Here is a 13,078-nt window from a genome sequence, read left to right on the forward strand (position 1 = left end):
AAACAAATTTTGCGCTAAATAATTTGGCAATTACTCACATCCTCGGGAGGCAGAGGCTAGCTGGCCATTCTTTCCTCGGGTGGCTATTACAGCTGAGTGGAGAACTATGTAAAACAGGACTCTCCAGGACTCGCCTCTCTCGGCGCCGAGGACCTCGTCCCCGTCCCCTGCTCTTGGTCCTGCTGCTGTGGCTTAGACCTGCAACAGACCATTACATTTGCTAACGAGTGGAAGGCAAATTAAATCATTAGATGCTAGTAGAGATTAGTGCCGCGGCAGGAGGAGCCAATCCACTCAAAGAACCACTCATCGGTGGGCGTGGAGAGTGGCGCATAGAGAGTCACTCAAAGCGGAAACCACCACCATCACCACCAGTGTCACAGCCACCAGCAGCAGCAGCATTTAGCAGTTGACTTGCCACAGGCACACATCTGTTGGATTACCAACTCGCAGCTCGCAGCACGCAGCTCCCAGCACGCAGCTCGGAGACGGAGAAAGCGGAAACAACCCTCATTACGCTTCTGACTCTTGAGCGTGTGAGTCGTCGCGCGCGGATTACGCCCAGGATAAACGGACGCCGGACGGCAGCAACGCTAAAGCAGCGGCGGCCACTTCGGATATCGGCAGATCCAGATTTAGTCGATTGCTTGCCCTCAAAGTGACAGGACACGCAACGCGCAGTGAACTCCCAGTGAATTGCCAGTGAACACCCAGCAAACACCCAGTGCATATTAGACAATATTCCCGAAGACTTAAACATGGTCATGCTGCAATCGCCGGCGCAAAAGGCCAGCGACATTGCAACCCAGCCCGCCGCCGCCGCCGCCGCCGTGGCCGTCGGTGGCCTGATGAGTCCCAACTCGAACCCCGACTCGCCCAAGTCGAACGCCTCGCCGAAAGTGGCCAGTACTGAGCCGGGTTCGGTGGCCGGAGGCGGAAGCACACCGCCGGCGCCCAAGATACCCAAGTTCATCATCAGTGCCAATGGCCCAGCGGCAGCGGGAAAGCAGGAGCAGGAGCTGAGATGCTCCCTCGAACGGCTCAAGCAGATGAGCAGTGAGTCGGGCAGCCTGCTCAGCCGGTTGAGTCCCATGCAAGAGGAATCCGCGGAAAAGGAAAAGCCCAATCTCAACAACAACAGCAGTCTAACAAACCACAACACGCACAGCAATCCACGCCGCTCGCAATCTCCCCCCGCTTCATTGGGGTCTGCGTCGTTCTCCTCACCTGCCCAGCAGCGAAAGCTCCTGGAACTGAATGCCGTGCGCCATTTAGCCCGGCCGGAGCCACTGCAGCATCCACATGCGGCCTTGCTGCAGCAGCATCCGCATCTGCTGCAGAACCCACAGTTCCTGGCCGCCGCCCAGCAGCACATGCACCATCACCAGCACCAACACCAGCACCATCAACATCAACATCATCCGCACCCACACCCACACCCACAGCCCCATCCCCATCCGCACCCGCATGCGGCTTCGGTCTTCCACTTGAGGGCCCCCAGCAGCACCACAGCCCCGCCCTCGCCGGCCACGTCGCCCCTGTCGCCACCCACTTCCCCGGCCATGCTGTCCGATCAGCAGCTGAGCCCACCCATCGATCCGCCCCAGAATCCGGCTCATGCCTCTCAGCAGCAGCAGGTAGCCGCTCCGGACATGGATCTCGAGCGGATCAAGCTGGTTGCCGCGGTGGCGGCGCGCACGACCCAGGCTCCCAGCACCTCCGCCTCGGCATCCGCTGCCCATTCCGTGACCAACGCCAACGCCACCACCTCCGCCTCCAACACCAGCTCAGGCTCGCCCAGTGGCCGCGACCTCAGTGACTACGGGTTCCGAATACAGTTGGGCGGGCTGGCGGCGGCGGCGGCTGCTGCGGCGGCCACTTCGCGACAGATCGCGGCGGCCAACTATGCGCGGAGCGACACCAGCGAGGAGCTCAACGTCGATGGAAACGACGAGGACAGCAACGATGGATCGCACAGCACGCCGTCGGTAAGTGAAAGCGAATGAAAGCGAAGTATTCCGAATAATTGCAAGGTAGTCTTTAATTTCTTACTTTCAAATGGCTTAACACATAACAAAGGATTATATTAGTTACGCATTTGTGCAATTTAAAAAGTTTACACACACAACTTTTAATAGGGTTTATATTAAAAAAAAACATAAATTCAATGTGAAGAATATTTATTTTTATGCGCACTAGAAAATACATTTCCGAGTATATATATACTTGATCAGAATCGGTAGAAGAGTAGATTTGGTCATGTACATCTGTCCGTCCGTTTCTACGCAATCTAGTCTCTCAGTTATTATAGTTATACTAGAAATATTTGCAGGTAGTATAAAAGTCGGAACTTTATCGCTGTTTTTAAATCTTTACGAATACACTATTTCAGAATAACAGTTTTAGTTTTCGTATATCCTTTAATGGGAAAGATCGAAAAATGCATTGGAAAATCAACTTAGCTTCGATGTTCTTTAATATGGTCGTGTTTTTTGGCTTGTCAACATATCTTTCTTTATTCTTGTCTTTCAAAAACATTTCTAGAATTTAACGGGAATGGTATGAATGTTGAACAAGGTATCACCCGTTTAAATACCGTATGCCCCAAGTATATTTTTTCCTTGGAAGCAAAAGTTAAGTAAGCGACTCAACGGCTTAACTATGTACCAAAGAGTTAAAATAAGGTACTTAGAACAAATATGTTTTTATCAAACAGCAAGGAACGCAATAGTCGAGTTACTCGGCTAACCAAACCAGATATGGCTTAAGGAAACAACCGGGTTTTACGAGCGTCATTTACCAAAAAATTGTATTTTTGCTAATTCGATTTGGAAGATTTTTGTTGAGTCGAGAGTTATTGACCGAACAAACCTATACAGCCCAATAACTAAACTTTACCGACTTGTGGGCGTTAGAGTGAGCATGTCAAATCCCAAAATCTAGGTTTTATTATTAAATATCTCGACCCATATACAATATAAAGTCGGACAGACAGACAGACAGACAGACAGACAGACAGACAGACAGACAGACAGACAGACGGATCCTTTTTATTAATTTAATATATTGCTTTTATAAAAGATACGGCCAAAACAGTTTGTTTTGCTGTTTGCTGTTTGCAAGAAACAGCCTTAGCACTGTGTATCAGTTTCGATTCGTGAAATGGAAATGATTAAAAAAATATAAAATGTCTGACCCTTATATGTTTTCTTCTACAGGTCTGTCCAGTGGACCTGACGCGATCGGTGAACAGTAATGCCACCGCAAATCCAAACTCCGCCTCGACCAGTGCATCCAGTGAGCGAGACGCTGCCACAAAACGGTTGGCGTTTTCCGTGGAAAACATCCTGGATCCGAACAAGTTTACAGGCAACAAGTTGCCAATTGGTCAATTTGGCCATCCACGGCAGTGGAGCTACGAGAGGGACGAGGAAATGCAGGAGCGATTGGATGACGATCACAGCGAGGACATGTCCGGTGAGTAATGCTTTCTCCATTGATCCGAGCAACTTGGAGCTCACACCCCTTGGATCGCAAGAAACCTTGATGGCTAGCTGTCTGATTTGATTGAAATCGGTGGAAATTCATGGCACGCCCACTTAACACGTTCCCCCGAGTGTCTCTGTCACTCCGTGCTCAAATACACGGCCAATAAAAAGGGGAGGCACGGCAACGGGCAGAGCACCTGCAGCAGAAAACAGTTTGGTTTCTTTTCCCCTTCCTCGCCCACGACCTGTTTTTTTTTGTTTTTTTTTGCCAGGATGATTGTGGATGGTGCATGTTATATTTATACTCGTTTTAGGTATGTTTCGATTTTGAATTTGCTTTTCTGTATTCCTCTCCAAGCCGGAATCTACCGTTTTAAGGCCCTGGGATTTTAGCGTTGCCTGCCTTCTGGCGGAAGTCACGTAGGAACGAGTGGGTGGGTGTTTGGGTGGTTTGCTTATGCTGGCCGTGAAAGCATTTATATTTTGGCTATTCCATTGCAAACAAATGCGCAAATGCCAGAACAACCAAAAAGGATCTCTGCATTGCGAGGCTGGCAATCTTCGTTTTTCAAAACGCAAACTTGTTTAGACCAAAAAGCTGCACTCATATCCAATAAGGATTTTCAATAGAATTGCTTTTAATTGATTGATTGATGTTTTAATTGGGGAAAACCCATCGCCAAATGGGGAGCTACATTTCCTTTTCACTCTCATTTTTTCCTTCTAACTGTTTGTCTTGCTGCGGATCAGGTTTCGATTTTCCAATGATTATTTCGATGCCGTTTTTTCTTTTCGGTGGCTGGCTAAAATTTTGCTGAAAATTAATTGATTTTCATGCTTGGCTCGGTGCAAAGAAATTGCTCAAATAAAAATTTGCAAATTTGATTGAAGTTGTTTTGGGCGGGGGGCATGGCGATACCATCACTAAGCTGCTGGCCAAAGCTCCAAAAACAGGAAAAAGAATAATGTTGATGTGGATGGTCATGGGTTTTATGGCTGGTGGAGCTTAAGTTTAAGTTCGGTGCGATTTGTTTAAACGCTGCTTTTGATCTGATTATAAAATGCGTTGACATTATTGGCAAACGGATTGGTTTAGGAAACCAAGGAAATGTGATTCTATTTTGTGCGACTCTCTACTAGTACAATTTACGCATATACAAGATAAAGGTCAAGTGAGGAAATTTAAATTCTGTGCTTTATATTGTATCAAACAAAAACACCTCTTAACGAGGTAAAAAAGTCTAGACCATCGCACCTTCAACATATTCAGTTTCTGATATCAAATTGTGTGACAAAAAATTAAGAAGTAATTGAGTAAATAAATACACTTTTTAAATGTTTCCATTCGGACCGCTTCATCCAGGTATTTTGCCTACACAGTGTATTCATTTAGTCGAATGCTTAATCATTTTTCGTCACAAAATTTGATTTAAGATATTTTATATTTTTTGAATTACATTTAAACGGAGCTTCGGACCCAAGCAAATTTGGTGTCATTCGAGACGTATTTTGAATAAAATTCAAACTGTGTTAAAAAAGTGTAATATTTACCAACCCAAGCTCAAGAACTCCACTTGAAAATTAAAATGTTTAGTGTCACTTTCACCGCCGTCTATCCTAAATCAATAAATTTTCTTAAAGTCTTGGTAGGCAATCCCTATTAATTTAGCGATACCTTACGGTTGTTGTATTACTCCTTACGATCGGACCATCGCAGAAGATTTTTAATTCTACGGCTATATATAGTAGTCTCCTATGCACACGCTCTTGGTTCGCATCGTCACTACATGCATTGTCGTCCAAAGTGATCAAGTTGTATTATATAACTTTATGATAGCAAAACTCTGATAAATTTTCATTAAAATCAATAAATAAATATGTAAATATTTCAAATAATAATAATTGAAAGTATTTGAAATTATTATTCTTTTCATTTAGAAATATGGATATTATATTTAGCGAAGTTCGACTGTGTCCGATTGGTTTTATGAACCCATTCTTTTTGAATAATTTTATTTGTAAATTGCCAACTAATTAACCCGTTTTAAACTCCTTCACTTACACTATTTTATGGTCCAATTCGTTAAGCGCGAATGTAGGAAGTTATAGGGACGGAAAATGGCAATCGCTGGCATGACCATCCACATCAACATCATTACCATTATCAACGAAACATTATCGGCCATCGCTGGCTTTGGTTGTTGGCTAGCTGTTTGTGCAATTGTGTTTGTGTTAATAAAACACAATTAACTTCATCAATGGCAGGCGAGGGATGCGAGTATAACTGCTAATAAAACCGACTCAATGGCCCCGCCAACGACCGCATGAAAGAGGCTTGGTATGTGGAGTCGAGTGGTGGCACTGAAATGGAGGCGGCCAGGCAGCCGGGGAAACTTCGCCACGATAATGATGTTGGAAATAATTATGTTGTTGGCCGTTTCCGGCAACCCCTAGGCCGGTTATACACACACAAACACTCGCATAGAGAAAGACATATAGACAGACAGCCAAGTGCGAGTGTGTGAGCATCACGCATACGCACTGTTTGCCGGCTGGCATTCAACGATTGTTGGTTGGTGTTGGTTTTGGTGTTGCTGTAGTCATTAATTAGCAAGGTACTTAATTACCGCACATTCATTAGGCGCTTCAATGGCGCTGTCACACACACACACTCAGATGGCCAGGAAAACTCCCCATTTTATGGCCTACTGGGAGGAGGTGTTAATGCCGCCGCTGCCGTCGCTTCGGTTCAGATTAGCGTAATTATGCGGCCCTTTGTCATTGCGACTAATTAGATTTTATGTCACCAGCACACTCCTTTGCGGACTTAACTTGACAGCTGCAGCTGGTTAATAATTCATAAATAATACGCATACGCCGGGGCTGGCTACAATTCTCGAAGGCGCCGTTCATTGCGTTTTAGGCGCAGCAATTTGCATTTCATTTAAATTGCAAAACATAAAACTAACAACACGAGCTAGGCAAATTTGCAACAATAAAGCCACATATTGTCTGCATAATCCAGATAGCCATGAAAGCAACTGAAATGCGCCCCAAAAGTCATATGAAAAAACAAGCGATAACCAAGTTGTTGAGGGAGTGGAGGGGAGGGTAGGAAAATACGAGGGTGGCCAACATTTAAATGTGGGCGGAACGAAGCGGAGAATGGAGCACAAACAGAGGCAAACCAACCCCCGAAACAAAAATGTAAAATGGCTGCGAAAACTTTTATTCTTTTTCAGCACTCAATTTGGCGCTCTCTCTTGTTCGCTCTCTCCAATGCCATTGTATGGGTGTGTGGACTCGGGGGAGTCCTGCCTGTCTGTGTCTCTGTGTGCCTGCTTGTGTGTGTAAGGACGAGTTCCATTTTGCCGCCATGCAGTTGCCGTAAAGTCAAGTTAGGCGACAATTTCCAGAGCCTGAGAGCTCGGCTCGTTTTACGAGAATATCCGTCCATCAGCAACTCATTTATTATTTTATGAAAATGGCGAAATGAGAGGACAAATGCTCCCCGGGGTCGAATTGGTCGGGCGGATGCGATTACAATGATTGCCACAGCACAAAAAATGTCAAAGTTTAAGCCATTTCGGGGCAGTATCTGTGTGTGTGGGCTAAATTATGCGCCAGTTTGTGGTAATTAACACTCGAGTTTCATAATTAAGCATAAATTGTATGTTGTATTTTCAGCCACCCTCTGTCTTTCATACCTTTGGAAATTTCACTGTGCATGTGAGACTCTCTTCTTTTCGACCCTTTCCTCTGCCAAATCATCAAAAATGCTTACGAAGTGCTTTCGTTAAAATTATAATTACCAGCAGCAATTTTGTTAATGGCAGACGCTAGACAAATAAGACTCGTAGGAATGATTTGAGCTTTTAATGGAGCGCTAAACTAAATATATATATATTGGGATAATAATATTATTACATATATTATAATTATTAGTTGCTGTTCCTTTCAAAAGGACTCTAAACATATCAAATTCCAGAAATATTTTCTTATTTGGCTTTAACTTAACAAGAAACAAATTGCATCGATTTTCTCTTCGATGACAATTGTTAAAAAATGTAACTCTTTCTTAAACCATCTGATTCTGAAATATGTAGTACTACTTAATCATTGCTTAAATCGTAATTGTAAATAACGATTGATTTTGTTAGTAAAGGGATACAAATTATAGGTTATTTAACGCAAATGTGGATAATCCTTTAAGTTTAATTAAACGTCAATTTTGGTCCGACAGGGTTTCCTCTTTCCCTTAATGCCAGACATTACGCAAACGGCAAGTTGCAGTTGAATGGACAGCGCAATTAGGCACCCGCTTTCGCCCTGCTAAATTGTGGTTCCAACGCTTATTAGCCAGGCCGGCTTTCCACCTTCCTCCCTGATTTTCCACTGCCCTTTGAACTTTTCGCGTTTGTTTGACAGCGCATTAAGCGTCTGTCTGCCGATTCCTCCCCGTTGGTTTTGGGGGGCTGTTAATTCAATTGACTCAAACCAATTGTGGTCAGGGCCAGTCGTCGACTCAGCTCGAATCGGTTAGGTATTGATGGACAGGCGGGCATCTAATGTGCCATTAATGCATATCAAAGTGCCTGCAAACACTCCACAGCCCATTACCAGCGATAATGGCAGTGCCCGCTCTGCGGCCATCGCGAAATTCGTTAAATATTAAATGAAGCGTTCACGTTAATTTTCGGTTTAATTGCCGCCCAGCCTATGGTGCACTTTTAAGCGCACTCACCGCGCTCCCCAGTTTCCCTCTATTTCATGCAAACACGGCCAATCATGTTAGCCAATTACCAGGACCAAAGCGAACATCCTGGACGGAGGGCTGACACTTTGGCGACCCTTTTTCGCATGGCTGAATCGATTCCTCAGCCTTGAAAGGGGTTCACCGCAAATTTGCTTTTCGACAACTGAGAAAATTGTTAACAAGCTAAGTTCTTAACGGCTTACAATATTTAAATTACTGTATTTGGCTAGCGTATTTATATTATGATGCAATCAGAGAGTCAAAAATATTAGCCGAATTGTTGACTGAAGTTTCGCTGAGAGACACACCCACGGGCACAGTTAGCCAGTTAACGAACTGCCTTAATTGAATTTTGGTTGTCGAATCATGGCTATCAACGGAACCAGACACTCCGTCCCCTTCACGTTCACTTGATGAGTTCCGACACAGTCATTCGGCGGTCACATGTGCGCCAACATGTGCCGAAAAATTCCAATTAATCCAACAATGATGCGGTGGCCGAGGTGATTGATTTCCGTTTGCAATCTCCCAGGACAGTGATATTTGCCGGTGATGGATGGCCCGAGCCGGTTGATTCGTACCAAGTGAAGGACACGCAGAAATAAACAACTCATATCTCTGTTTTTTTTCCTGCAGCCCAGGACCTGAACGACATGGATCAGGACGATTTGTGCGACGACGGCAGCGATATCGACGATCCCAGTAGCGAGACGGACTCCAAGAAGGGAGGCAGTCGCAACGGGGATGGGAAATCCGGCGGTGGAGGCGGAGGGGGTGGATCAAAGCCTCGAAGAGCTCGCACTGCCTTCACCTACGAGCAGCTGGTTTCTCTGGAGAACAAGTTCAAGACCACCCGATATCTTAGCGTCTGCGAGCGGCTCAACTTGGCCCTCAGCTTAAGTTTAACGGAGACACAGGTAATATATGTTTTCATATTTATAATAATGCAGTCAGATATATTCCTTTATTGGGATTCATTTAATTTAACAATCAAAAATGCCACAAAATATTTAAAGAAATTATGATATTATGAAAATATATATATGTAATGCTCATAAGGGGTTAGAACGAGTAAAAATCTGCCACCTTTTTGGGTTAACGACAACAACAAAAATACAAGTTAATGGGTTTTGGGAAAATCAAAGTCTAACGGGAGTAACAAAGGTTTTTAAAGCAAATGTTTGGAAAAAAAAATTACAACTAGTGCAATATTTGGTTGCATATAGTTTTGGAAATAGTTGTAAGGGCATATAAAGTTTACTTCCTTACTTGTTTTGTATGATGTTTATAATGAATAAAAGTACATTTATTGATAAATAACAACAACAAGCAAGGGTTCTCAAAGCCATTTAAAATAATAAAATAAAATAACAACTAGTGCAATAGTTAGTTGTTCATATTTTGTTGTAATAATGATTTTTTTAATGAATAAATGTCCATGTTTTGATAAAAAAATCGGTGGTAAAAAACATTAAATAAAAAAAATTTTAAGTTCTTATATACGTATACCAAATGTTTAAATTATTATTTTTATTGATTGCCGAAAAAATTATCAAGACATCTTATTAAATGTAGAACAAGTGTCAATTAAAAACAAAACAAGACAGCGCAAGTTAATTTCAAAACGGAGCCATCTGCAAAAGTGTGTCTGCCACTCTTAGTTATTAGACTTTGTGTGTGGGTTTTGGACATATCTATTGGTAGACACAAGAATTATCAAAATCGAGATATAATTTAAGAAGATATTGGGTAATTGCCAACGTAATTCGTTTTGCTATGATGTCACTGCATTTTTAAAAAACGGAATTCGAGCACGAAGAGCAGCGGAGAGCACACATACAAATAAGTGCACGCACCTTAATTGCGTGAGTAATTTGCACGGTGAAACTTGTTAATGTGTGTGTGCCGACAGCACATAAGACAGTGTCGTTGTAGCGGGTAGTGGGGTGCTGCTCGCTCTTTGCTTGCAGTGTTGTCAATGCATTTCGGCTAGCTAAAACCCGATTGTTTTCTGAGAGAATATTTAATTTGAAATTTGTTAGCTGAGTAATGGGTATCTGATAGTCAAGGAACTGTACTCTAGCGTTCCCCTTTTGTCCTTATTCTCAAAAGGGGTGGAACAAATTTTTTGTTTCTTATATAAAAATAATGTATTTGATTCTTTGTTAGACTTTCTATTCCGGTTTTTTTTTTTGCTTTTCGAATAGCACCAATTTGTCTTTTCCAGCTTATTGCTTATTTTGTTTTGCTATTTTCTTGTTCTTAAATATTTTTTTCCTTACATCTTCGGATGTTAAGAAAGCCGTTCGTGTTTGTTTTTGCCCCTTCTTGGCTAAGTGGCTTAACCTTTGAACAAGCGAGAAGAGTTGATCTTCTTAAATTTCAAGAAGTGGTGATATTGAGTCAAACAATATCAAAATAATCCAACATAATATTGCCTCATTTTGAGCTGGTTTGGCAAAATGAAGGTTTTAGTTTTTGAGGGTCACTGTTTCGGAGAAATGCATTCTCCAAGCAAATGCCAGTAAACAAATTGTCTTTTTAAAAGCAAAGCTGGAAAGCCATAGCAAGACAGTTCCTTTCACTCAATTTCTATGTAGCTCAAAATTAATCGAAGTACCGAACAAATATATAGCAAAAAATTTTAAGACCGCAATAACTAAAAAGATAAATATATTTTGTACAGCAATTATCGATCTTTTGGTATAAACTATAATTCTGTTATATGATCCATCAGCAAGATACAAAAAGAGTTACGGTTTCGCCCCACCTGACGATTTGGTCGGTTTTCTTATATATATATATATATATATATATATATATATATATATAAACAGTCACTAGTATTTATGACTAAAACGTAAAAAAAAATCCCCTATAATTGGAAAAGAATTTTCTAAAATATTTAGCCTAGAGGGTTAATGTCTTGGAACATCTAACATTGCGTAGATTTTTTGGACCCGGGTTCAAATCCCCTACTATGTAATATGTTTATTATGTTTATTTTTATTTTTATACCATTGCAGAGGGTATTATTATTATGTCAGTCAGAAGTTTGCAGCGTAGTGAAGAAGTTCCATCCCTAAAGAGTATATTCTTGATCAGAGTCAGTCTATCTAGCCATGTCCGTCTGTCCGCCCGTCCGTCCGATTCTGCGAAAAATGGTCCGTTTTAAAGCTATCTGCGTGAAACTTTCCTAAAAGTGTTGCTGGTTGTGTATAAAAAAAATATAAAATAAAATTTATAAATAAATATAGTAATAATTTGACATTTTTGAATTACGTTTTTAATTTTAATATATGATAAGGCTCCCATTGAAACAATCATAAAAATAAACGAAATCAAGAAAGAAAATAAACTTCGGCAAGCCGAAGTTTTAATACCCTTTCAGCCATTGCAAAAATTAAATATTCTTTAAGGGGGTAAGCCTGTCTAGAATTTTGAAAAAAACTTAGTTTTTTTTGTCTTAAAAGGTGTTTTATGGTCTTAAAAATAACATACCAAAAGATGGATGTCGGCAAAAATGTCTACATTTTTGTTCGGCGGCAGTATGATTTTACAATACTTATAACTAGAATTTTTCTCGAAATCATTTTTTTAAACTAGCCGAAGACAAAACTTGGACAAATCTTAAGCTATTCTTACAAAATGTTTTATTATTTCAGTATAACGGTGTTAATTTTATTAACGATAACGGAATAATTGTCCCTGATTTATAGCCAAACAAATCGGAATAATGTTGTTATAAAGAATATTTACATTTTGCAGTAGCTGAAAGGGAATATAAACTTCGGCTTGCCGAATTCTTCTCCCTTTCTGGTTTATTATCAAATATGAACATTTTCCACTCATGTTGATTAAAACTTATAAGAGTACAAAATGAATTTAAATTGTTTAAAAATAATTTTTTTTTTGGAGTGCCCCCTAAAAATGAAAACCACATAATGTCAAGCCACTCGGAATAAAAAAAATAAATAAGTTTATTAAAAACTATCCCTGTTGCCCAATTGCAGGTTAAAATCTGGTTCCAGAATCGTCGCACCAAGTGGAAGAAGCAGAACCCCGGCATGGACGTGAACTCCCCCACCATTCCCCCGCCCGGCGGCGGCTCCTTCGGACCGGGGGCGTACGCCAGCGGACTTCTGTACTCGCATGCGGTGCCCTATCCGCCGTACGGACCCTACTTCCACCCCCTGGGCGCCCACCACCTCAGCCATTCGCACTCATAAAATTGCAAGATGCAACAGCGATTGTTGCAACTGTTCGAAAAGCGAGGCAGGTCGGACGTGAGCGGAAGAGGACCTGCGGCCGAAGGCGGATCAATGGCCTTCAAGGACAAACTGTAAACGTCAAACTGCTTTATGTGTGTGTTTAGTATTCGGACCGAGATGACCTTTGTTATTTGCTTCGATTACATAATGTATATAGTTATTGTATAAATATGCTATGCTAGTGCTTAGAACCTCGAACGCCATATCTAGAATTAAATTATACAACTACTTCTAGCGTTTAAGTGGCAAGCAAAATCAAAAAGAGCAAACCAAAAATTGCATAAATGTCAAGTAAAAAATAAACATTTTAAAAACTACCCAGACCGGATATTGACTATGCACTCGTATCTCGTAGAGTCTTTGGGGTGGCGAGGGCAAAAAACGATATATCGTGTGAAATGGGAGGACAACAATGCTAAGTCAAGTGTAAAATTTTAAATTTGCTTCTTATTTGCCATGAGCGGCTCAAACACTCACACCCGGCCACTCATTTATGTGGCAAACGGATGCGAATACGAATCCTTAATCCGATTTGGGTGACACAATGCTCCGGCCTGCCGCCG

At 41.8% G+C, this 13,078-nt stretch overlaps 1 protein-coding gene across 1 annotated transcript; it reads left to right on the plus strand.

The window, feature by feature from the left end:
* The first annotated feature begins 430 nt into the window (after positions 1-430).
* On the plus strand, positions 431-12,828 carry LOC128266339 (homeobox protein slou). The gene is made up of 4 exons (XM_053002796.1): positions 431-1,988; positions 3,219-3,477; positions 8,881-9,161; positions 12,258-12,828. Exons 1-4 carry the CDS (start codon positions 759-761, stop codon positions 12,471-12,473), a joined length of 1,986 nt encoding a protein of 661 aa, XP_052858756.1. The 5' UTR covers positions 431-758; the 3' UTR covers positions 12,474-12,828.
* The last annotated feature ends 250 nt before the right edge of the window (positions 12,829-13,078 follow it).

The sequence above is a fragment of the Drosophila gunungcola genome, chromosome 3R, assembly GCF_025200985.1.
Source record: "Drosophila gunungcola strain Sukarami chromosome 3R, Dgunungcola_SK_2, whole genome shotgun sequence".
Lineage (NCBI taxonomy): Eukaryota > Metazoa > Arthropoda > Insecta > Diptera > Drosophilidae > Drosophila > Drosophila gunungcola.

Excerpts from the sequence above, each read along its gene's own strand:
- LOC128266339 (XM_053002796.1), top strand. The coding sequence starts at position 759 with ATGGTCATGCTGCAATCGCCGGCGCAAAAGGCCAGCGACATTGCAACC. Across the intron at positions 1,989-3,218 it reads GATCGCACAGCACGCCGTCG|GTCTGTCCAGTGGACCTGAC; the intron begins GTAAGTGAAAGC and ends TTTCTTCTACAG. Across the intron at positions 9,162-12,257 it reads TAAGTTTAACGGAGACACAG|GTTAAAATCTGGTTCCAGAA; the intron begins GTAATATATGTT and ends GCCCAATTGCAG.